At 35.3% G+C, this 27,316-nt stretch overlaps 1 protein-coding gene across 21 annotated transcripts in view; it reads left to right on the top strand.

Annotated features, from left to right (window-relative positions):
• Positions 1 to 27,316, top strand: part of CTNNA3 (catenin alpha 3) — a 482,801-nt gene that overhangs the window by 259,668 nt on the left and 195,817 nt on the right. For 19 of the 21 annotated variants that reach the window (XR_001186059.5, XR_005266613.2, XM_072040368.1 and 16 more), the window contains 2 exons: positions 12,284 to 12,364; positions 16,877 to 17,029. Coding sequence is in view for 19 of the 21 variants with exons in the window: in XM_072040368.1 (XP_071896469.1) it covers positions 12,284 to 12,364; positions 16,877 to 17,029 (234 nt within the window). In the remaining 2 variants the exon portion in view is untranslated. Of the gene's footprint in view, positions 1 to 11,409; positions 11,482 to 12,283; positions 12,365 to 15,413; positions 15,444 to 16,876; positions 17,030 to 27,316 lie in introns of those variants that run through there. The other 2 variants (XM_072040372.1, XM_021266997.4) reach the window with 2 other exon arrangements.

Here is a 27,316-nt window from a genome sequence, read left to right on the forward strand (position 1 = left end):
ATTACAAATGACTAGTCAATAATTTCTCTGTTGCAGAGAAATTTTATTCATTTCTGAATTACATATAGCTGCCTAAAAGCTGTTAAAATTGCTAGTCCAAGAGAGCCTGGTCAAGGGTGTCTTCCCCTTGACCTCCAAACTTCATCAGTGTATGACTCTTACTTTCTGTCGCTGCAAGTCACTGTACATCCTGTATCTTTTCTTCTGCCTGTGTCTTAATGCTCTGCTTGAGCTTTCTGCTATTATCAGGACTTGTCATGACCACTTACTTGGTCTTTGCTGCCTGTCAGTTGAAAGCTTACTCTGTCTTAAACCAGTTACTGATGCATCAGCACTGTATTTTACTTTATATACATCTCTCTTAAACCTTGAATGAATCTTTTTTTCTGCTCCTAGCTTTATTCATCATAATACCTAGTTACTTTTCTACTGACTCTGTTCTAGTTACATACTTCTCTTTCCTTTTCTATTTTGAAATTTGGTGTTCTTAATGTAGGAAAAAAAAACTCTAAAATGTTTAAGTTAAGGTCCTGCAGAAAGATAATCTCCAACATAAAGTATGATCACTTCATTAGAATGTCAACAACGTTGTATGTTGAGTTTGAATTTTTTTCATAAATACATCCTTTTTTTTTTTTTTCTGTGCAAAAAGTAAATAGGGAAAAATGCAGTTCATTTCTGCACAGAACTGCAGAACAATCTGCCCCGAATAGCAGACGTTCTTGATGTCATGCATTGTTTTGAAAATCCCTACCCTGTAGAGACTATAATTTTCAGTGGTCTTCCCTGCATTACATACAGCCTTCCCTGCTCTGTTTGTTAGCTGCTGCATTTAATAAATTGCTTTTTTTTTCTCTGGTAGCACAGAAACCCAGGATCTTCAAACTTGTACTGAGAGTATAACCACAGTAACACTCAGGTTTCTCACTGTCCAAATCAATCTGCTAAATAAATGGCTATGCAATGGCCTCTTTCCTAGCAGTTGACAGTGTGAAAAGATCATTCAAGTGTTCTTCTATCAATCTCTTCTGTGTTCTTTTCCCCATAAGTGCTAACAGCAGAAACTATCTTGAGTAGAATAGATTTTCTCTAGTTAACAGTTGCGACTTTTTAAATAAGATTTGTGTATTGAATGCATTTAGTTACGAGCTTCTGGGAATAACACCTAGAGTCATTTCATTGTGTTTAAAAAATGATATGTGTTAGTCAGGAGTGACTGATAGTGCTGAATTCACCTGGTGAAGTGATTGCATCAACTATTATTTGCTCTTAGAATCCCCAAAACATCTTAGGTTGCTATCACTTACGTTGTAGTCTTCTGTATAGACAAGGCATGTACGAAGGAATTCATTCAGTCTGGATTCATTGTATGTAGACGATTCTGACGAGTGTTTAGTTGAAATACTTGTAAATTTGAGAGCTAAATATTTAAACCAACTGCGTTATTCCTCTCCCTAAGAGCTGGATTTTCATTTATTGCACATTCTTAAGTGACTCGCAGCCTCCTAGATTCACAAATTATATTGAAGTATGGTGTTGTGCTGAATGAGTTGCTCTGGTTTAGAAAGGTTAACCAATACATTCAGTACGTAACTACGTGGAACTATGGATTTTACCTATTTGGAATTTCAGGCTTTAACTTCTATTTTAAAGAATGTTTATCAATAAAACAAAACCCATAATGTGCATACTAGTTGAAACACCCTACATTTGCCAGGTCTTGAGCTGAAGTCTTTGACAAATAAACACTTCAATATGGTTTCTACATCTCAGCATGAAGACAGAACTGCATAAAGGAAAAAAAAAATCTCAGTTTCACAATTTTGACTTATATCTGTGTGTCACTGATGTAATGGAAATAAAGCAGAAAGTGTTTGATGGTATTGGATGATATGGAGAGGCTATGAGGACCTGAAAGTGAGATTCTTTTCAGGATTTTTTTTTAATCACTTAAATTCTATACGTTTTTAATAAAAAATGCTGATTGATTTAAATGCTATTACAGTTATCTTAAGTCTGTCAGAAGCTAAGTTGTAGGTATTGCATTAAAATACAACATCTGAAATGAGAATAAGATTTTTCTGTTGTTGTTTTGAAAAATGCCTTTGCTTTGTGGAAGAAATACTGCTCTGGAACTTGTACGTAGTGCATCTCCAGGTATGGAAGAATTCTAGTAGCTTAGGGCTGGAGATTTTTCCCCGTTTATGGTTCCTGTTTAAGACCATAACTTTTTGATTTAGAGCACAGCTAAACCCTCTAAACAATTTGAATGAGATGGACCATCTTAGCAGCTCTACTGTATTTATTTCAAATTTTCCTCCCCTTCCATCCCCTTCATTCCTCACATAACAACATAAAATCTCCAAGCAATTTATATGATAGTTCATCATAGGACAGTCTTATGTTGCTGCTGTAGGATGAGCTTTTCTCCAACTAATTTCCGATTTTACTGCTGTAACACTGCCAGAACACTTTGATGAATGGTAGATGGATATTCAATTAAAAACTTTTGTACCCGGGACTTAGAAAATTGCTCCATAGCGAAAAGCAGATGAACGTTCAGTATGTGTTGTGTTTGTTTCATGCTGTGGATATTGCTCTATTTCTAGTTGTTTGCCTTCCCTCCTTGGACCATCAGTGAGTAAGACAGTATCTGATCAAAATATATTTTTTTCTTCCTTACGATTTCCTCAAATAGTTGTAAAGTTGAAGTACAACCCAAAGTAAAGTACCATTGGACTTTTTGATTTCTCTGTGCAGTGTAAAAACTTGTATTTCAAATAGAAAGTACATGTGGCTTTTGGTTTTGCATTAGAAATTGTAAGCAATCGTTTTATTTGCTTTGCAACATACCAGCTATGTTGCGTTAACTTTCTGTGACTATTTATCCCAAATGATTATTAGGAAATCATGGGCTGTTTTAGGACCATCTTGGAATCATACTGAAATTTTCTGATATTTCAAATGCAAAAAAAACAAGTGAAAAACTGATATCATGATAATTTGACCTTATATATCAGAAAGAAACGATAAAAATTCAAAACAACATAGATTTCTCCTTCCCTTCTGTGGCTTGCTTGCAGTCCACTTTTGAGGGAGTTTACAATCCTCTATCTCTTACCAGAAGCTGGGGATCCATCACTGTCCTTGAAAGCACCTTGGCTACCCTCCCCGACTTCAGTTTTGCTTCACACCAATGTTTCAGAGTGAATGAGAATGTGCAATATTCCAGCAACATCATTATTTCTGAGAAAATAGGATTAGTTACAATCTGACAATTTCTGGATAATTTTTTATTTAAGGTGTTATAAATTCTGTTGTTGTTTTTGTTTGTTTCTTTGTTTTAGGCTATTTTATCCATGCTCATTTAGAATTAAATCCACTTTTTACTCTTAGGAACTAGTTAAAGCTGAATGCTAAAAGGGAGTTACACTGAGAAGGCTTTACATTCAAGACTTCTCCTGTATATTGATTGAGAAAGGGTAATTCACATAGTGAGGAGAGAGCCCTCTGCACTCCAACTGATATCGATAGAGGTTGAGGTAATTCATTTCTTATGAGGTACTTCACATCTCACAGCATTAGATCTATAGGGAGCTGTCCATGATGGCTTGAGAGGGAAAAAAACAGCAATCTCATATTGCAGATGTTGAAGAAAAAAAAAATCTGTAATGAGAAACAGTTCCACATGAAAGATTCCTTATTTGCTCAATTGCATATGATTTTTCATGCCCTTGTCATTTAATTTATATATATTTTTAAATACAATTACTTGTTTTTCACAGAAGCTGGCTTTCTTGACTCAGGTGTTTTTAGAAAAAGTGCACTAGGCTGTGTGTATTGGAGTGAGTAAGGAATCTATTACTGAGTAAATATAGAGTTTTCAACTTAAAATACTTGTTGGCTATTCGTTCTTTGTATTCCATGTATTAGCAAAGAAAGGCATTAAATATTCTTGTAAATGAATTTCCTTTTGCAGGCTATTGATGTACAGTAAAAATATGCTTTGAAATGCTGTATGAGAAGGTCTGGAAACTTTTGGCTTTTCAGAAGAATTTTTGTTCTTTATAATGTCAAAAATGTCAAGTACTTTCTTTACTGTTTTGTCAGAGGATTTCTTGAATAACTTTGAAATATTCATTTAAGAGAGACCTCAGACAGCAGTTAACAAGATGGCACAATTGAATCCTGAAGATTTGTGGGAGAAAAAAAAAAGGGGGGGGGGAATGTGCATATAACTGTGCATCTAAATCCTATTGTTTCAGTGAAGTTATTTGCAACAAAAAAGGTACTCTCATCTCTTTCAGGAACAAAGTCTTTCTGAAAGTTTGTTTAAAAGCATGAGACATACTTGTAAACTACAATTGTAAACTGTTCAAATCCACCTGGTTTCTTTCTGTGTTCAAATCTGAAAGACTTGCCCATTGAGATCTATAGCTTTGGAGAAGCTCGTGGTTTTAGCTTATTTAGCTAGACATTATGACCTTCAACAAGGGATCTTGCTTTTTACAGGGAAGTTGCAGTTTGTAGTTACAGTGCAAGTTGCAAACTTGAAGAGTAAACTGCTGTTTCCATGCGCTCTGCATGTATGGGACAAATACTCTTAGGGTCTTGCGATTTTATGACTTGATAAAAGAAAATACAAAGATATTCTTAACAGTATTTAATTTTTTTTTCCTGTTGATTATAAGAGTTTTTGTTCCTAGTATAGTGGAAGACAGTAATGGCACTGAAGGATTTAACAGTCTAAAATGAGACAAGAGGGCAGTAAGACAGAAAAATTTTTGAGTAGTTTCTTCTTTGTATTAGATTGATTTAAGAAGGCAGATGCATTTGGGTACAAGAGGTGTTTGATAACAGGACAGCGGAGACTTAATTTTCATGTTTGGGTAATAGAACATCCAAAGTGCCCCAAGGGAAACAGGTGTGCTAGGGGTCCTAACACCAAGAGTACACATACGGCAACTGCACAGAAGCAGAGACTTGCTGCCACTGGCATGAGCAGCGCAGGGAGCAAGGGAAGGTGAGGAGGCTTACAGAGCAGCCTGGTGGCAAGCACGTGGACCAGAATGAGGGCTGCTGCCAGGAGTTGGATTTGGATTACATGTTTCCACTTGCTTGTTTGTCCAGCCAGATGTTTCTGAAGGAAGGGGAGAGGCTGTCCTCATGGAAATCTGCCCTGAGTCCTCACTTTGACAGTAATTGTGAAAAAGTGTTTATTCAAACACTGCTGACTTGGACCTCCCATGCTGTGTTACATTGTTCCCAGCGCAGGGATGTTCCTGGGGTCTTGTTATCCTTCTTGTGGTGTGGCTGTCCCAGACTTGGCACCTCTCACAGGTGTTTCACAGCCAAGCTACTCTACCGTGCTTCATCTCACATTGCTGAACTCTGCACGTGACCTTCAAGATGATGAGTAAGTACTTTGTCTTTTTCCAGCCAAGTATATAGGCAGTGAAATTACTTTTATTTACTTACTGAGTGGCTGAGACACTGCCACTAATTTTGATGTTTTTTTGGGCAAGCCCACTCTAATAAAAGTGACAAGCTTCTTGGCTCTACTCTTTTAGTTCATGTATTTTAATATAAATGAGGAGCTGTTGTGGTTCCGCTCGAGTGGGCAGCCGAGCTCCACCACAGCCGCTCTCTCACTCCCCCTCCTCAAAGAGGAGTGGGGAGAAAATATGTGAAAAGGGCTCAAAGGTTGAGATAAGGACGAGAAAATCATGCAATAATTATTGTAACAGGCAAAACAGACTCGGCGTAAGGAGATAGTAAGATTTTTTGCCTATTACTAACAAGCTAGAGAAGTGAGAAACAAAGGACAGAAACCAAAAGCACCTTCCCCCCCCCCAATCCACCTTCTTCCACCTCCTCCCCCCGAGCGGCGCAGGGGAACGGGGGAATGGGGGTTATGGTCAGTCTACAGCGCTTCTTCTCTGCCGCTCCTTCTCGGTCACTCTCGTCCCCTGTGCTGTGGGGTCCCTGCCCCGGGATGCAGTCCTTGATGAACTGATCCGGCGTGGGCTTCCCACAGGCAGCAGCTCTTCCAGAACTGCTCCAGATATGGGTCCGTACCACGGGGTCCATCCCTCAAGAGCAAACTGCTCCAACCTGGCTCCCCCACGGGCAGCAGCTCCTGCCAGGTCACCTGCTCCTGCGTGGGCTCCTCTCCACGGGCTACAGGTCCGGCCCGGAATCTGCTCCAGCAGGGGTCTTCCACAGGCGGCAGCCTCCGTCCGTGCAGGGCCACCTGCTCCACCGTGGTCTCCTCCACGGGCTGCAGCGTGGAACCCTGCTGCACCATGGTACTCCATGGGCTGCAGGGGGACAGCCTGCTTCACCATGGTCCTCACCACAGGCCGCAGGGGACTTCTGCTCCGGCGCCTGGAGCACCTCTCCTCCTCCTTCTGCACTGACCTTGGCGCCTGCAAAGCTGTTTTCTCACTCCTTTCACTCTCCCAGCTGCTGAGTGGCGCAGCGTTTTTTTCCCTGTCTTAAATATGCTCTCACAGAGGTGCAAAACAACATCGCTTATTGGCTCAGCTCTGGTCAGCAGTGGGGCCCTTACCAAACATGGGGCAGCTCCTTCTCACAGAAACCACCCCTATGGCCCCCTGCTACCAAAACCTTGCCAAGTAAACCCACTACAGGAGCGCAACAGGATTGGCCTAGGTCCTCCCTTACAAGGGCTTTGTTTTTGTTTTGTGTTTAAGATAGATGCCTGCATTCTTCCTTATTTTGCTGAATTGCACAAAATATTTTGAACTGACAGCATGTCCATGAGCTGGGTAAGAAAGAAAATTGTATTTTTGCCTTTGCACAAACCTTTTAATGTAATTTTCCTCATTAATGAAAACTTGGTTTCAACATACACAAAAGTGTGGAACTGTTTTATACTAGATAAAACTTTTTTCATCACTGTTACCATTTTCTCTAGAGTTCAAAATGGCTTTTTAATTCAAAAGGGGAAACATTTATAAACACTATGTACTAAAAGATATTAAATGGTAAATTGTGACAGTGGACATAAAATGCCTGATATCTCTTTAGGGACTGTGACTTTATTTAAATGTCTTACTTGGGTTGTGTGATAATTATTTTTTTTTTTCATTGTAATGCACAAGACCTTATCATTGTCTAATATAGGATTCTAGTAAGTCAACACATAGCCTGGACTATGATCAGTCATTTAATTAGAGCTCTGACGTTTATTAACTTATAGTATTGATTGGTGTTTACCTTTTAGCTTGACATTTTTTAGAAGGTTTCCACAGAGAACTGATTCCAATAATTGTGGTAGTCTTTTTGAAAATAAAATTGACCTTTGGACTTTGAAGTAAATCAGAAGACTTTTTTCACCAAGTTGTGGTACCGCTGCTGTTCGAAAGCAGTGAATATCACACTTCGTTGCTATTTAGTCTTTTCCAAATTGTATGACAGTTTAGGAATAGATGCATCCCAGGACACAAAACATAGGTTCAGTTTCTAGCTGTAGTCTTTTCAAATATGAAAATCTGTTTTCAGCAGAGCCTTTGAGTAATGTAAGGATTAATGCTAGGAAGCTGGTTTTGATCGTGTATGTAAATTTTAACATTCCAGTGAAGGATCATTGTAATCTTTTAACTTCTGTCATTTTAAATCTATATGTGAGTCTAGTAATGCAAGATGAACTTGTGTTAGACCTTTTTAGCTAAATATTTCAAACATTAGGAACACCTTGTTTATCTGAAGCCTGTTCTGCCTGTTTACAAACAATCATTTACAGTGGTGTTTAAGGAAAGAAAGTCAGGATTTCTGTCTAGATAAATAACTTCATGCTTTGCATTTTTTGTAGTCAATGGCACTCATAGGTACGACATAACAAGGTTTATAGCATCTTTAAAACACTATACTGCCTAGTACTTGCACATATTAATTTAAAGATGACTTGGCCAAGAAGGATAGTATAGTTTACAAATTTAGAGTGAGGCTTAAGTCCCAGGCTCTGCATTCAGTACTCCACCATAACTCTTCCAGTCTGTGGACCCCAGATAGATCCTCAATTCTTTTGTACGCAACTAAGATTCCAGTTCAGCTACTGCATCTTGAAGCCCTATATAATGGCATGGGTAGAATCTCCTGGCTGTGTTGTTGCCATACAGATCCTGCAGGAATCCTTTAGGACCAAAGTAATATCTTGTTTAAGTTCATAGCTCAGACTCCAGCTGTTCTGGAATACAGAATTCAGAGAAGTCTGCTGATCTCATCTCGCCATGGATATGATAAAATAAATTAATACTGCTCCCTTTTACTCCACAACACTGAAAAACTAGAGTCTACAGATGTGTGTGAATATTTTGGGGAACTCTTCTCAAGACAAAAATTCAACTTGATAAACTAAATCTCTTTCACCACCCTCTGTAATGACTAGAAGAAGGCTTAGGCATTTCAGAGGTGACGCTAAAACGATTCCTTTTTCTCTTTGGTGACTGTAAGGGGACTTCAAGGAGTTTTGCAGCCTTGCAAGATTTACATTAATCCTTGTGAATACTGTATCACCAGTGCATACATAAATACATTAGCTCTGTTTCAGTTGGCCATATCTTTTTATTTTAGCCCTGCTGGTAAGAATACTTCATTGCTCTATTGTAACTGCATTCTTGATTATGGCTAAAAGGGATGTTGCTCTTGGATTCACAGAATGATGACAGTATTTATTATTTTAATACCTGTGGCTAACTGTAACCTTATTATAAAGCTAGCCTCTGTCTGTGAACCTCAATATCTGAAGAGATTAGATTGTCACTTTGGTAGTTTTGCCCAAATCTTCTTTATAATCTTCAAATTACAGTTCAGACAGGAGACATAGTAGAACTATTGGATATAAAAAAGTATAAATACCTTATCAAGATAATGATATTCTTTTGTTTAAGCTCTCTTTTGAAATCAACAAAGTATGAAGTTGGAAATTACTGCTGTCTTTGTTACTACTGTTAACTGTTGGCATGTACCAACCACTGGAGACATGTTCTTGAGTCCTTCAAGGTTGTGTAGCTAAGGCAAGCACATTTGTTTGCATCAGTGTATCTTGGATTAAAGAAGGTTCTGTAATGCCCATGAAGGTCATGATTCCATGCTGATACAAATGAAGTCTATTAACAGCACTGTAAATCTGGTGATTTGTTTTGACTTAGGTTCTGCACTAAGATATTTACTATTTTAAATGAAAATCTGGCAGGGAAGTATTTCTGCATGTGTAGTTTTTGAGTCATTCAACTACTGTTTTTTGCCAGCATATGAAAAGGGTAAGCCTGTATTGTTGGCAATACTTAGCATTTATCTTCAGGCTATGCAGTGTTAATTAAAAATAACTTGTTTTCACTTATTGAAGTGTTAATAACAATGTGATTTTGTGCTTGTAAAACGTGTCTTGTATTTAAAATGCATTGAAATAGGAGCTGGATATTGCTTGTAATATCTTCACAAGGGAGCCGTATAGCTATTACTACATATATTCTACAGAGTAAAACTGTAGCTGAAGGCAGGAAAACTGAGATAAAGGGGTGAGCTCAGTTGCATGATTTTTGGAAACCAGAGTCTAGTATAACATGCATCATTTTCCTAGCCCTTTCCTTTATTCAGTCACCTTTATGGGAACAAAGTATTTCGGGGAAGATTTGTTTCTTTGTTTTTAAGTACAGCAGTCATGAGAGCAACATTAATTGACAAGCAGATGCGAAATATTTCCAATACAGACACATTAGCTATATTAATGGGGAGTAGAATATACTGTGGATATGTTCAGATCGTGTTTAGTTTCTGTATGCCATTGTTCATAAAACATATTTTTAAAATAGTGAATTTGGTGTTTTTAAGCTATTAAAAAAGTGTAGTCAATAGTTGTAGGACTTCAGTGGTTACTGTCATGTAGGTATCTGAGATGAAAATCTGCAGAAGAATATAAGGTTAACTTAAAGAGTAATTCAGTGTTCAAAAGTACTTGGGACCAATGGATCAGATATATCACAAACTGGACAACACTATACCAGGCCATTAATACTTAAGACTACTCTTGCAGTAGATTTTGTACTCAGTTGTCCCCCTAACAGACTCAACAATTTTGAAATACTTACATCTTTATAAGAATGATTTATCCAAACAGTAATGTATGTTTTGGAGTTTTACGTAATTCTTTAAGGAAGAAAAAGAGTCTGAAGCTATGAAGCTAACCGTATTCTTGACCTGTCCACATTCTTCATCTGAAAGCTACATTTTACAGTACATTTAGTTCATGGGGAAAACTCAAGGCAAAGAGTAACTTCAATTGTAGTTAGGTTTGCTTTCTGGATGTTGATTACTGATAGTTACGTGTATATTAAGAATTTGCAAACAAAAGTGTTTGTTTGCTGTTCATATTTTTTTCTTCTGTTCATATTTTTACGCTTCTTGTTGAGTAAGGTTATTTCCTATTTGCTGCCTCAGTGATGTAGGTTTGCTTAGAACCAGTTGTATTATTAGTTGCCACCTTTGAAGTTGCAGCTTACCAGGGAACGTTTAAAAAAAAAACACAGTATTTTACATGGATTTCTGTCTTGCTAGACAAATAAGCTCTGAATACTAAGGTTTTAAAGCATGAGCCACTGTGGAACCATGTCTTTATCATCTGAAAAATGCATAGATATACACTGAGCTGACTCGTATCCACAATGCTTTTGATAGTCCTGTTTTGCTAGCAGTTCAGAAAGGATCGATTTTGTTGTCAACGCTGACAATAGCTTGCAAAGCATTACAAGAGTCTTTATTTACTTTGGTTCCTATGCAAGTGTTGGTAGGAGAATTGGTCACATTACTGTAATGACCTCTCTCTCCAAGATGTATGTTTGATCTCCTCCCTGTGAAGATTATAAGAATTTCAGAAACTGCAAGTAGTAGGGAAATTTCTATGTTAGCATGAATCTTGAAATACTTTTTGAAAGTAATTGTTCCCTTCATCTGATGGAAAATGTTACTCATTTTGAGACATTTATTACGTTACATGTTGACTTGTAATACAAAAGCTTTTTCCTGATCATCTCTAGTTTCTGCTTTAATACTATGCATATTGCTCTGTTCACAGATGTTTTTATTTTTAGCAAGGAAATTACTCTGAAATATTGTACAGTGTGTATAAGAAGGCTATACAGCTAGGTACATACTGAGGTATGACTACTTCTGTTTTCAGTGGTATTTATTTTGGTATGATGTGTTATGTTCATAATATAAACTTAGTGTACTATAGAGGTCCAAATACTATGGTTAGTAAACATAAACTATTTCTTTGACATTTTGGAGAATATAGTCCTTTCTCCAGACATGTTATGAGTACTGACTTAAGACATTATGTAAAGACACTTTTACTATGGTTTCTTTCCTTTAGACTGGAGCAATCCAAATTAGTGAGCAATGAATGATTGCTTTAGAGAAACAATGTTCAGCAGACATTTTTGTTTTTCATATAAGGTATGTAATAACGTAAGAAAAAGATTGTTCAAAACAACTGGTATTGTATAGGAAAAATGCTGGGTGGTAGAATAGAATGTGAACTACACTTTTCAAATAGATAGTAATGACATAAGCTCTTTGGTTATGGATAGAAATTGTTTGGAAGGTATATAGCTGATTCAGTAAAGACATCTGAAATATCTCAATAGCTCAGTCTTCTATTGATGCTGAGAATGAATGTGCTGTTAAATGAAAAGATTGTCTGTTTTCATGTTTTCATTGACAGTATTTATTGAATTTGCATTGCAATGTTGTGGACGTTTTGAAATTCACTCATTCTGCTCTGTGGGAGTAAAATAATAAATGCTGCAGATTAAAGCATTATCAAACTGCACTGAGGCCATCTGAGTTTATAAATTGCTTATAGAGAGAAAAAGTGATTTTCCACATTAATGTGGTGATAATAGATTGGAATCAATAATAATAATTATATTAATGTTGTTCCATAAGTAACCTTGGACTATAAATTGCTGTATTACAGCAATTCCGAAGATGAAAAGTGTTTAATTTCTTTCCTACATACAGCTAGCAAAACATATTTTGATTCTGTGGACTTTTGCTCAACATCACAAATCAGTGTTCTGTGGCTGTAGGGGTACTGGTTCCTGAAATGCAGTGAGACTAAAAAAAAAAAAAAACAAAACTGTAAGCACATATGATTTATCAAATGTTTTGATGAACTGAGGACACAAAGAGCACAGTTTCTAAGAGATCGTAAATAACCATTGGTTGTTTCTTTTTCCTGTCATTTTTTTTACAGACTGACAAGAAAGAAAAAAATAATGCTTTGAATGTTGCAATAGATAGTATGTGCAAGAAGACAAGAGACCTTCGCAGACAGGTAAACAAACTGGGGAACTGGTAGAAACTGTAGACTTAGAGGCTTATATAAATTGCTATTTTCAGACTACATAGTCAGACTACATGCAGAACATGAGCACACGCTGCTCTCATTTTGTCTCTAGCAATGGCTGTTGGTCAGTTTTCTGGTGGAAGAATATCCCTCCTAACTTTGTGTACAGGTTTATAAGCCAACCTGTGCTTTAGGATGGTGAATAAATTCCTTTCTGTCACCCATAGTCAGTCAGGAGAATCCTTGAAAGATAAGATTAATACAATATAAATATGGTGTTATACAAGTAACTAGTCATCCAGTTTCCTTTCACGTTTCACCATTACTTGCATCACAAGCTCAGTCTGTATGTTATACTCTTCCATTCTGACATGCTACCTCTTCAATAAGTTAGTTAAACTTCAGTTTATAACAGTTTACATTTCTTCATTCTGTTACAGTGCTTAAAAATTATTAAAACATTTTATTTCCTATATAAACATTTGTAAAACGTTCAGGCAAAATGTAGTCATCCCCAGTTTGTAGGCAATCTAGAACCAGTATTTTTCTTTAAACAGAGTAGCTCTATGGCTTCTTGATATTTTCCTGGAAGGTATGTATGAGTAAATAGTTCATCTGTTCCCTACAGTTCTGTGTTCATATGTGTAGATTGCATAAGAATTGTTTTAGGAAGAATGTCTAACCTCTGATCTGGGAAACACGAAATTGTAAGTTGTGCACCTGCAGATGTTGCAGTACTCTTAGTTGCTCTCAGTTATGAACATTCATTATTAGAAACATGAAAATGTTTATTTGATGCATTCTTTTAGCTTTTATAATATATATTTTTGAATGATATAGTGTACCATAACAGGTATTAGGTTCCTACAGTAGATTCAAGGCTACAGTGTGCATAATGTACTCTGCTTTCAGCCAGTTACTGGGATTGTTTCTACAGAATTGGGGTTGAAGCTGAAACCTTATGAAACTGTATTTTGAAATCCCTTGTAGCTATCATTTTAGCACACAGTATACAAAACGATCATGTAAGTTCTTGCTTAGTCAGTGCCTGATTATGAGTTGTCCTGTGGAACATGGTTTTGGATCACAGAAAGTGAAATGAAGGAAAGCCTGTATCTTACAACACTTGAAGACCAAAGTAGCCGTCTCAAGAGCAGTGTGTTCTAGAAGCTCTAAAAATCTCTTGCTTTTTAAATTAAATTATTTGTATTCACTTCAAGAACTTTACTGGTACTTGTGGGGATTTAAAACTGTTCTGTTTTGTTGTGACTTTATTTGTATTGTGCAAAGATGTGCATGTCATTTCTGTTTGTAGAGTTTTACCTACTTTTTTTTTTACAGTTTTACACTGCTTCCCTGCCTAGCAAATCTCCATGAATATTTAGGATGGAATTGCCTGTTCAATCCAGAATCTAATTCTGAGAAATTACCAGACTCTGTTGTTACCTCCCAGTTGTTTACTGTGACTAGTTTGCACAGATGTTTTTCCTGTGGTTGCTGCAGTGTCTTTTTTTTTTTCTGTGTGTGTGTCTGTGTGTGTATTCTTTCTTAATATTATTATTGATGATATTCACACAGTTGTATTTGGCTTCATTGTGGATGGAAAGCTTTTTCTTTAACACAAAACAAGTTGCATTCCTGGCATCCCTTTAAAACAGGGAAGAGAGATCCCTCATTAATAATGAATTTTTAGTTTTTCCAGGACTTTTGCCAGTGTAGACTTGTGAGTCAGTAGAATTTTCTGTGAGCAGTTTACTTTACTCATCAGAATAGTGATGTTAATAATGTTGCAAACAGCTGCTGGGATTTTATTCTCTGTACTCTACTGTTTGTTCTTGACAACCTCATGTCCAATGTTTTATGAACAACATTCTTCTTTCCTTTTTATCCACTTTGATATCAAAACAAAAATTCTTCGTGCTTCCATTTCTCTAACAGTCTCTAATTTGTTAGACATCATCCTCCCTCTGCTTTACCTCTTCTGATGGTGTCTCTTTCATTTACAAATAGGAGATAAAATTTAATCATAGCACAATAACTTCCCTCATAGTGCCTGCTAGTACTAGTGGTGCTGTTGTTCTTTGTTTATGTGTCTCCGTATATTTATGCTTAGATTTTAGCCTTTTGCTCGAGAGGTGGCCAGTCAGAAACAAACATACTGAGTAGTGGAAAAAATGCATTATTCTTATTAAGATGAAGAGAAATTGATACTGCTTCAGATATTTCTTTTTCCTTTCCCTGTTTTACATTGCTTTTCTTCATTCTTTAATGCCACACAAGCCATATTTGAAAATCTCGGCTTTGTGTGTTCCTTAGCATAGCTGAAATAACATATGTCAAGCATGTTTGTATTCAGCAAAGGCACAGCATTATCTTTTTTTTGGAAGAACTGTTTCACTTTGTTAAATTGCAGGATAGAGGATTTCTTAGAACAAAATAATTAGGATAATTTATGTATGAAAGGTTAATTAAACCGCGCTCACCAGTAAATAGCTACAGCAAAGAATGATATAATGGGTGAGAAAATTAGGCCTCTAGTTTAAAACTGGATGCCTCTAAATTACCTTGAATGTGACAGAGGTCATTGCAGTCACTGGTCCTAAAATAATTACTAAGATCAAAATTACTACAATCGTGTCTGTGAAGAACCCAAAACCTCTTGGAGATGCTGAGTCATCAGCTCTGGATATGGTTACACAGTGTTTAATTGTTGATTATTATAAATTAAAATCCTAATATTTCAAACTGCCCTTCCTCAAGGTCACATTCATGTACCTAATTTTAAGCAGGTGAGTAAATCTCTTTTCTACAATTGGATTTCTCCGTCACAAAACCTTTAACAGGTAACCTGGCAGAACTGGAGGTTCAGTGTGTTTTGTTTCTGGTAGTGAAACTTCTAACCATTTTCTTTTTCACTCTTAAAATTGCGGTACGAATAAAGTTGGGACCATGAATAAGACAGTAAGAATCCAATTCTGTGTCGGGATGTCATAGCTTCTGTCTTTGCAAATGATTTTTGAGAGCATGCAGTGTATCAAGACTGAGTCTCCTAATGCAACAAGTTACAGTAAGTTGGAAGACAAAAACATTCCAAACTTAAACTTCTCTGTGTGGTTTTGGTAGCTTAGTGTATCCTGAGTACTTGGTCAATCAGTAGAAGCTGTCTTTGGATGTTGAGCCTATCCAAAAGATCTAGTAAAGGAATTCACATCCAAATCTTGTCTTGAGAACCATCAGATCTCTCAGCTGTTGTTTGTGCTATGCATTTTCTTCTGCCCTATCTATAATGGCAGCAGCATCAAAAGGTTGTTTTGCATTTTTATAGCTGTAGGAGTCTTTACCTTTAGTGAGTTTTCACATTGATGCACATTGGTGCAGAACACTAAATGAAAACATTTCCTTCAGCAAGAAACCTGTCAGCATGTAAGAGCTTAAAAGACTTCTGTTTTCTGTTCTAAACAATATTTTCTACATCTGTCTTAAAAAAAAATAATAAAATTGCAGTAAGAAATTCTGTAAACTTGATAATTCATATCCATCTCATGTGTAATTTTGATAGGTATATTTCATGCCGCGTTCTATGATAAAAATGAATAGTTGCCATGGTTAGGATTATACCTTGGAAAATAACCTCTAAATAAAGTAAATGAAGTCCCAATGATCAATTAAAAGCTTACATAAAATCTAATTTAAGAAAGCTAATTTGCAGAGAATGTTACACTTATTTAATAATTTAAGAAAGAAGTTCCAAGAACAATTAATTTACATAGAGAAAATGGAACTTCAGACTAGCTTACAATTCTTCTTGCTCTATTAATCTATTATTAGGTGGCATAATCAATAATCTCATTGATAAAATTAATATGAAGGCAAACATATAAAAACATATAATTGTTTTTTTCCAACAAGATATTTAAAATATTTAGGTAATTTTGCAATTATGAAACTGTGATGAGGGATATTTTGTGAATACAAACATGATGAAGTTAATACTTTCTATGTAAAATGAAATAGCTTTTCCCCTTGGCATCTGAACTACAAGCGAGAAAACAGAAAACAAAATTAAGTTTGGTCTAACTGTAATTTTTAATGTCTGCAAGTATTTTTAGTAGTCTATTCTGTTCATCGAAGAACATGAATATTTGTTTGGCTCTATTGATTTTGAGAGTGCTAATACATGTTTTAAGTGTTCTGTGTATCTATACTCACACAGGCATATGCTCACACATATGAGCATGCATATTTAGGTACTGGTAGATAAAAATTGTCCCTAAAATTAAATAGTGTTTTCTATGTAATTGGCAAACTGTAGCTGCAGTAAGTTTTAGGCACATAATCGTGCCCCTAATGTAGAAATACAATATGTACATGTTGATGTTATAGAATACTAATAGACAATAATAACAGTAGTCTTTAATAAATAGTCGTTATATATAAATATATATATATATAATAGACTTCACCAAATAGCTGATAGTACTGTAATGCTATCTTTTGCAGCTTCGTAAAGCCATTATAGATCACATCTCAGACTCCTTCTTAGATACCACCGTTCCACTTCTAGTTCTCATTGAAGCTGCTAAAAATGGAAGAGAAAAGGAAATAAAAGAATATGCTGCTATATTTCGAGAACATACCAGCAGACTTGTGGAGGTACGTTTTATGGACTTGAATTTTCTTTTTTGGCTATATGGTATAAGTGACTTGCCAGTGCAACATTCCCTTTGCTTCCAGATACCATGAAACCAACTAAGTGTGGTATTTCAGTTAAGAATACATTAATGGCCTAATATGCAAAAATGTTCATTTTTTTACATAATGGTATGCATTGAGATAGTGGATTTTGTGATATTGGTAATTCTATTTTATCGCATTAAAATTCTGTGGTGGGGAATTCTTCTTTGAGAAATTAGTGTAAGCCTTTCCACAAAGATGCTGAGTGGGAACTTGATCAAATGTTTGACTTTAGGGAGTAGTAGCTTGAAGTGGAAGTCTTCTAAGACATAATACACTAATCCTACTCTGTGTACACAGTGTACACTTGTCTGTGTATATTTATGTTATGATTTAATATGGTGCCTACAGTTAAGGGTTCATACTTTTAAAAACTTTAAGTAACTGGCTTTCAGAGAGACTGCACGCAGTCCCACCTCCTATTGTATAATTAGTTATTTCAACTTGTCACTTTACTAGTGATTACATTGGGTACTGATATTCAAAATGAACATAAAATTGAAGTTACCTTCTAGATATCTACTAGAACTGAAATATCTTATTTGAAAGTTGCTTGTATTGATTTAGAGTACTTAATGATATCTTTCAACAAGAGCTTGATGATATATATTCAGCAGCATTTTGATAAACTGGACTGCTAAACCTGCAAGCAAATTAGTTGGATAGTAGTTCTACTACATCTGTCAACTGCTGGCCTACCAGAAGTAAAACAAAACAAAGACAGAAAAATATTAACAGGTAACCAAGTTTTCACAGAGGGACTTTGTACGTACAAACAGATTTATCTGATTTCTAAGAAGAAATTCAATAATTTCCAACAATAGCAGCAAAGAAAAAGAATTATGGCAGCTCTTTTGTAGAAAGTGGAATACCAAATAATTTGATACAAATAGAATAGCATTTAAATACATTATATTGGAAAGTGGAAGCATATTTTGTTTTTTAGCATCTCAAAAGTTGGTAAGCACAAAATATGTATTTTTTTAAATGACCATAATACAGCACTGAACTGTTGCTTTAATTTGCCAAGTAATACAATATGTAGATAAAATGAGATCTCTAACAGATCTCTGGTTTTGAAATACAAAATTGGAAAGCTGGTCATGTATACCATTGCAGAGTTGGGCTTCATATTCTTTGTAATTGAGAATAACTTTAAGTCACATATTGAGTGCAAGTGTATGCCTGACTGTGGAATACTAATGGACATGATAATTAAAGGTAAAATCCCTGAAAAGCTAAACAAGTAAGTAAAATGAGTTGCCAAGAATAACATATGACAGTAACAATAGTAGAAAAGAGTCATCTAGTCATCTAGTACCGTGAAAGTCCTCTGGCAAATCTTCATAGGTTGTTCTTTTATTTACTACATGGAATAACTCTGTAAAAGATGAGGCAAAAAAAAAAATAATACAGGTTAATGCAGACACTGTGAACTCAAGGAAATTTCTGGCTTACAGCTTTCTCCCAGTTTCCACCAGATTTGTTCCTGAGGTTGGAAAAAAAAAAAAAAAAAAGATGATCTTATTTATCAGCTATGAAATGCTGGTTACTCAGCCACACTGATGTTTAGTAAAGCCCTGTGGTTTGTCCAAGAACAGAACAGGATGAGGAGGAGTGGCAGGATCTAAATGCCTGGATCTCACTGTTGCATGCACAGCACAATTAACAATCCACCTCTTTCCTGGCAACCTTAGGGAGTGCCTTTTCAGTTGTCTGAATGTAGGGAAATAGATCTGTCAATTTCTGCTTGGTTTTAACATTGCTCTTATAAAATATATTTATGGTGTAAGAAAGCTTTATAACTATTTCCTTTTTATCCATGTAAAGGTAACCTTTTGCAATTGAAGATATTTGCTGTAAAAAAAGACACAGGTACCCTCTGCTAAAATTTAATTCTGTCCAAACAGAAATTAAAAAATAAAAATAATAAATAAAAAAAAATTATATATATATATATATATACAAATATATATATTTTTCTTGATCCAGTCTAGAGTTCAGCTTCTCTAAGTCTCTTCATTAAAATAGTGTTTCAGGTTTATCTCATTCCATCTGAACATGCACCATACACATACAACATTACTTAGCTAGGGTCATGATGTTAGTTGTTGCACCAATGAGTAATTTGATGATATCAATTCAAAAATGGAGACAGGACAACATACTGTAACACAAGATTGATAGTGCATTTTCAAAATAATCACCCATCATTTCAGTCAAGATAGTTTTATTATTTTAGTGATCCCTATGTAAAAGTTGATACACATTTTCATTCTATAAAATTCTGTGTCGGTTCTAAATGTTACTGCTGTTGCTGGATTGGTAAAATCATCAGTGCTTCATTTTATTTCAGTGATAACTTTCCTTGCAGAAATTAGCAAAATAAATTTTTGAATCCGGTACAACAAGACCTGTGTATTTGCGTATTCAGATATCCAGTCGCACAAAAATCGATTTTAATATTGCAGCCGTCATGTCCAACGGTGATAGATAATGCAATGCATTTGATGTTACAGCATTTGGATATAAGTCCATTTTTAAGAAAAACAAGCCACTGATTTTTTTTTTTCCCAATTTAAGTCTTAATTAGTCAGTTCAGATTAAAATAAGTAATACTCCTCTCCCTGTACCAGTAACTACCAGTATCACTTCACTCATTTGGTTTGGTTTGTCTTCTAAATAGAAAAAGTCAGATTTCAGATTTTCTGAGATTGATTGATAGTGTTGTTTTTTTTTTTTTTTTTTTTTTTTTTCGATATAAAGCCTTATTTATCCCATTTACACTTAGCCCAAGATAATGATTTCCCAGGGAAGATTTATCTTACTAATAGTAAGTGCCTGTCTCTCCTTTGACTAAATGACTAGTTTAGACTGGGTGTCTAATTTCTAGATAGCTGAAGTGAGGTGAAATGAATTGTACTTTGAGAGAGGAGTGTTTGTTTCTTTTAAGACATATGTTATGTTACAATTTCTTGTGTTCCATATAGCAGTTTTTAATTGAGTATCTCTTACCTCTCAGTGCATTTTTTGTATCTACGTCAGAAAGATCAGGGATGTTTGAATAGTCAGTTATGAGACTGTTCTGTATATAAGTAAAATAGACCAAGTTGGACATTAAAGGTTCATATTCTCACAGTTTTCTCTAGCAGTGAAATTGATACGGGAAACTAGAAGTACTTTATGAAATACGAAGAGATGTTCTGTGGTTTCTATTTTAATCAGAAAATGAAAATTTCTCCAGCATAAACAAAAAGTCTTGAGAAAGAGCATGTTGTGTTTTTGTTTTTTTTCCTCTCTGAATATGAAATCTTTATTAATCTAAGCTAAATTGCCTGTTTCTGTAAGTGCTGATAGTCTTATTTAAGAAACAAACAGTATCTTCATAAGCCAGTGATCATTGTAGATCAGCTTGAGGATTCATGTTTCTTACACACACTTATCTTCTGACTTAGCATATGGAAGTTTACAGTCTTCCTTTAAAAAGTTCATTGAAAACATAACAGTGTGATACAGTTCAAAATTATGTATATACATGTAAGTTTAGTGAAGCATGAGATATCAGTGAAATGAGAAGACTGAACACCACCCCAGGTCTGGGGCAATGATGTTTCCAAAGTAGTAGCAGCTACCGGTGCTACTTCTTTTCCATGTTTCTTATGTTATCTTTCTCCTGAGATTATTTACTGTTCTTTGGTCTTAGATGAGAGGTTTTAGCTTCTGTTAAAAAAGTGCAGGGACACTTGAGATGTTAGCTAAACTTACCAGAAATATTAGCTGGTGCTTTTTGGACAGTGCTAATATTTAAAAAGCTCAGACAGTGGCAAGGTATTTGAGATTCCCCGGTTAACATCTTTGTACCATTAACAGCTATGCTGTACTTGCACAGAGCCGAATCTCCTAATTGGAAATATGAATACTGTACTCAAATGTATGGAGGAAATGAAATAGTCCTAGTTACATGGTTTAAAAAACAAACAAACAAAAACACAAACAAAAAAATAGACTCTTTGGCTATTACATTGGATACTTTCCATATATGAAATAGTCAGCAGCTGAAGTATTTCATGAGTATCAAAGGTCACTTTAAACATTCTTCATATGGAGGTTATTCTATACTACTGTACCTTATTTTGCTCATATACTGCATCAAGTATATGTAAGTCTGAATATTGATTATGTGATATTGAGAAACTAGTACGTATTGTAGAAAGAAAAAAGCAACCATATTTGGGTTAAGGTTCTGTCTATACTCAGTCTTTCTGAGCCTTGGCTAAAAAAAATACTTCCAAAAGGTATGTTTTGGTTAGAAAATCATCTTTATTAATAGCAATTCTTTAATATAATGCATTAATGTTGATACAAACATTTAAAAAAAATAAAAACTAGCTGCTTTGAGATGTCATACATCTAGGTTGTGATTTGAAATGCCTTTTCATTCAAAATGTTACAATGAAATTGCAAATCTAATTGAAATACTTGGTTATATGGAAACATTTTTGAACATTCTTATAGGAAATTTCAGAGTTGGTTCTGTACTGAATCTGAACAAAAACACTACTTAAAATTATGCAGATTACCACAGAATTATATTAAAAAGCTTAAGGGAACTTGGTTGTACTTTGTTTATCATCCCTGGCAAGACATGGCTATTTTTAGTGAATATTGTATTCTGCCTTGTGTTTTGCTTCTACCAGAGGTGAAAACGACTTCTGCTATTGAGAGAACAATTATGTGATCATGAACAAATGATAGGTAAAAGGAAAGACTGAAATTTCCTGTCTGCTCAAGGAAAAAAGTAGATCTTTTGTAACTAGAAATTTCTTGTTTGGGAAAGCAGACAGGCTGTTCTCCTGAGCAGATATATCAAAGAGATGTATAGCTTTTTGAGAGGTGAAGTGATAGGCTGGGTGAACTTGAGATTAAAAAAGGAATTTGATGGGAGCAGTAAGGAATCCTCTGATTATCCTTTCTGTTGGCACAGATGCAAATCTCCCACTGCAGTGTTTAAAGGTCAGCTGTACTGAGCAGAGGCTGAGAGATGTAATAGGAGAAGTGGAGGCAATGATGAAGTGAACTTCATGCTCTTCATCCCTTTCTACTCAGTACACAAATGTGTCATTCTTTGTAGTTTGATCTAATAATACTGACTTCAGATCTACTACTCTGATACATAAACTTGAGGGTTTAACCTGTTGTGTAATTCTTGCTTTTTTGTTGTTGTTAGTTATTGGTCTTGACTGTGTTCTGGTTCACATTTCTTCAGTATGCCAAGAAATACTGGTTTTCTAATACTGATTCTAATACTTTCTAATACTATTCTAATACTGATTTCTAATGTGAAACATGTTACTAACAATGACAGCACGTATATTTAAGTGCATATGTTAATGTATTGATATACAACAGCAGGCGCATGCAGGACATAGAGTTTGTTGTTAAACAAGAGTGTTGGTTGGTATAAAGATTTCCAGTGCAGGAAATCCAGCACATCTATTGAAAATTAATTCTCCTTAAGAAATCAGTATGTTAAAATGATGCTTTAAATCCTAAAGACCTAAAGGAGAAAATATCTTGAGTTCTATAAATATTTATAGAGAAATAATTTTGTTTTATTTTATTTTTGCTTGTTTAGCTAAACAAGTTACAGGATGCTTAGTAACAAACTGTGCAAATACTGACAAAATCATAAAACTAGTTCAGGAAAAAAATGAAGATCTTGAATAAAACAACTTTCTGGCTCTTGTTACTTCAGCTACTTCTACAACTGACTTTTAAAAATATGAGACTGATGTCTTTAATGTGTTGGCAGAACTTTGCTTATTATTTTGGTCTAGGCTTAGCTTGCTTAGGGTAAGGCCCCAGGCCCCTTACCTGGTGATGCTGACACTGTCTCTGGATAGCAGAACACAACAATGAAGAGAATAAAAATTACAGTTAAACTACTTTGCCACTTTAACATGATCGAACTGCTGTATATAGAGTGACTGCAGTCTTGGATTGGCACCTTTATTATTTTAAATTTAATTATAAATAATCTTTTAGTTGTTTGTAGAGCCTTTCCTACTAACCTAGTAGTTGAACACAGAAATACGTTAGAATAATGTGAGCCAAACTCATGTAAGTGCTCATCTTTCACCAAAAAAAAAACAAACAAAACTTAATGTTGATTTCATTTGTGTTCAGTAGCATATTGGTGTATTGGGTCTGGCTGGAATGTTAACTTTCCTGGCAGCAGCCCATACAGTGCCGTACCGGGAAAGTTAACATTCCAGACTGCAGGAAATATCCTGGTCCCTCATCTTGGAAATAAAAATGAGGTAGATAAACTGAAGAAGGAGACAGAGAGGAAATGGAATGAATTTGTCATATGAATCAATGGCCTGGAATAAAACAAAGATAAATGAATTTAGTTAGCTGAAAATCAGATTTAAATTCAGTCAAGAATGACCATGTATGTGTTTATCTGAAGTAATTCCTTCTGTTCAGAGACTCGTTAATAGGTGTGATTTCTCTAAAAAAAATGATTTATATTCCTGCTTATCTATATATGTATCAAGAAACTTACTACTTTTCATTCAATGCTATTGGAATCCCATTTCCAGTAAAAAAAAATATAGAAGAACTTATATATGGTATAAATGAAATGTTTTCAGTGTTAAACTTAATAATCAAAATGTTTGCAAAACTCAGCAGGATTAAAATAATGTTATTTAGTGATGAAAATGAATCTATATTGACAGTAAATTAATAAGTGCATGACAAAATACTTCTTTTCTCTTAGTGAGGCAAAATACAGTGCCAGTACGTCTTGAAATAAAGCTTTGTATATCTGCCTCTAGTGCAAAACTCCTCTACTGAAAGTTAGTTTCAACATGGAATCTACAGCTTAATCTTAATAATTTGCTTTTCGTATTCTGTACAAACATTAAATACCTCTCTTGAAATACAACTGGAAAATTATCACTTAGTTGCCACTCTGTCTGACTTCATATGTAATTTGTAGCATCTTCGTATGTCAAATTCTAAATATACTGACTCAGAAAATTGGGTTCTGAGAGCAACTCACTGTAGTTCTGAAAGAAACTGGCAACAAAACAAAAATAACAAACAACCCGCAAACAAAAAATAAAAATAAAATCTTGTTCTTTCTAAGACCAATCTGTAAGAAACAACCTTCAAGAAGCTAGTATTCTACCTCTGAACATCCAATAGGTAAGGACTATGTTCCCTTAGTTAGTTTTCTTCTACTTGGAACTAACAGTCATGGGAAGAAAACCACAATGGGATTTCTGAAAACTACCACCAACAAAAAAGATTTGCCACCAAGGTGGCAAAAACACTTAAATAATTTCCTGGTGGATAGCAGCTTGAACTGAAATGAAAGGTATCAGCCCACAATCACTGAATTTTTCTCTACATGTTAAGGTGCTTCATACATGAAGTACTGACAGCTTCAAGCTTCTTATTTGTTCCCATCCCCTTCAAAGATGGTAGGGAATTGAGGTATTCTCAGCACTGCAGAATCATCCATTTCTGTGGGTTTTCATCTCAAATTGGTCAGCACTAAAAATAACATCCTAATATTTAATTACTCGTTCTTTAGAGTTGATTTTATTTAGGTGTTGAAAAACCCATTTTTGTCAGTTGCAAAACTCTACAACTGCATCTGTAGAGGTCAAACTGAGAGATTATTGGAACATCTTTGTTAACTTCCAAGCTATCAAAAGAGAGCAGAATCTTTTATTACTCTTCTTGAGAGCATAACCAGAAGACAAGAAACATGGATGCTGTTGTGCACAGGTGTTTAGTTTTCAGGCAGTTCAATGGGAAGAAATTTCATCCCAAGACATAAGATACAAATCTGGGTGTTGTTATTTTTTTGCTAGCGCTTTTCTTGTTACTGTTTTTCTTTTACCCATAATGTACTTCCAGTTGTTTCATCTTATAGTTACATCTGTCTCAAAGTAGCAAATAAACACCCACAGTTGAAGAGTGTGTCATCATCCCTGGTTTTCAATTTCTGTTTAACTTCTATCATTTGTGTGCATAACCACACACAGCAGCTGTCAGGAGAATGCAGGATCCTATTGTACCATGTGATCTGCAGACACAGAAATAAAGTGTTTTTTGTTTTTTTTTTTTTTCTTTAAAAATCTATATCTAAGTGTGAAACATGAAACACCATATACAGATCATTAATGCATAGAAAAAAAGGAAAGAATATTTGTTAGTACTTTGGAAGTAAAATCTACCCATCAACTGACTAGAAGGACGTTTTTTGTAAATAAGACAAGCACTTCTAAGCAGGTCAATATTTATGAATGGCAAATGGATTTTCAATACCTTACCATAATAATTTTTAGGATCAGTCTATCCGTAACAAATTAACTTTCTGCTCATATCTTACACGTTTTTGATGGTTTTCAGACTCTTACTTAGCTAGTTAACACAACGTTTTGCTTTTGATATGAAAACCACCTTTGGTTTGCTAATTTACATGTATCCTCAGTTGTATGGTTCTGAATAACCATTCAGTAGTCTTCTGTTTTTGTCCAACTTTCTCACTTCTAGGAGACCAATGTGCAGAATGCTTGTTCAGGCAGGATATAGTTAATGGCACATCCTTGAGATCAGGGTAGCTGAGGTTCTTTTCTCGTAGGATCTTCATTGCTGCAGTTCTATTAAGAGCTTATTCATTTTAGCAGTTTAACTGTTGACTTTGTTTGCTTTATTTGTGATTAAATAGTAAACAGTACCAGTCTAAATACAAACTAAACCCCCCCCCAAAAAAAACAAAACACAAAGCAAAACCTTCCCTCCTTTGCTTACCTTTTTTTTTTTTTTTTTTTCTTTTCTTTCCTGTAAGGTGTTTAGAAATGAAACTTTTAATGCCTGAAACACAAACTTAATTCCAATAATATCATTAGTTAGCCTTAAAGCTCTACTTTCCCATATTTATTGGAATTTATTTCTGTGCTAAAGGCTCTGAAAGTCCTTTAGCAAACTTACCTGGTTGACAAGTTTATGTGGCAGCTGTCAGTAAAGAGCATAGTCAGCCTCACTGGTGTACCTACAAACCTGGTGTTGTCGGGTGTTCTTTTTGTTTGTTTGCAGATAGGATGCAAAAGGGTAGCATAAGGATAGTGGTGTTATTTGAAGGGTGTGGGAACTAGTTCTGAAGAAAAAAGTAGCAGAAGAAAAAAATCACATGCTTTAAATGCAAAAATGCTTAGAATTCTGACAAAACACGACAACAGTAATTGGGAGATGGCAGGGCAGGGCAGGCAGGTGGAAGGAGTCCTTCAAAGATATGTAATTTGTTCTTGATGCATTGGAGTTGGTAGAAGGATGCTCAATCAAGGGCTAGTGTGGTCATAATGGTGGAGAAAATTATTTCCATAAAATTAGCTTAAAGTCAAGCATAAAGTCTAACCATATACGTAAATGTTAAGATTTTGAACCTCTCTATTTTGGTCCTCACAGAGTTTTAACACCCTGCAGCAAGTCCTGAATTCATAATATGAAAATTTTAGCACCTTTATGTAATTAATTAAATAAGTCCCAACTTCCCTATTACTGATTGAGCTTCAGGTGATAAACGGTGACATTTTCATTAATCCTCTTTATCACAGCCTTTATTGCATAAGTGTGAAGAAAGAGAACGAAAGATAAACAACCAGAAGATTGATCAGAGTTCTACGTCTAAGGGGCATATTTCATCAGTTAGAAATGTCAACCACCTAGTACCATGAGGCAGTGTGTACTGTAAGTTATGCAAGCTCCCAAAGGGAAATTGTCTTTGTTCAACATGGCCTTCTTCCCCTCATACACCTGATTAATATTTTTGCTGATATTGTAAAGACAGCTTACACCAAAGTGCAGTGGCAGTTACTTGTTTCTTGAATTACTGCAGAAACTGGATGTTATCAAATTGATGGAAATTGTGATAACTGTGATTCCATGTGATATACCCCAAATTCTTTTTTGACAGAAGTGATCTGTATTGCTAGTCTCCCATAACACAATAATTCTGAAGTTCCAAAAAAAGGCAAACATCACCCAAGTCTTAACATCAGTTTACCACGGCTTATGTTTCTTAAATACCAAATATCTACATTTTTATGTGTATGCTATTGTTAAAATGATACAATTCATATCATATCATTGTCATATTGATAGTAATTTCCTCCCTCCCTTCCTCCC

This window comes from Anas platyrhynchos, chromosome 6, assembly GCF_047663525.1.
Source record: "Anas platyrhynchos isolate ZD024472 breed Pekin duck chromosome 6, IASCAAS_PekinDuck_T2T, whole genome shotgun sequence".
NCBI classification, from domain to species: Eukaryota; Metazoa; Chordata; class Aves; order Anseriformes; family Anatidae; genus Anas; species Anas platyrhynchos.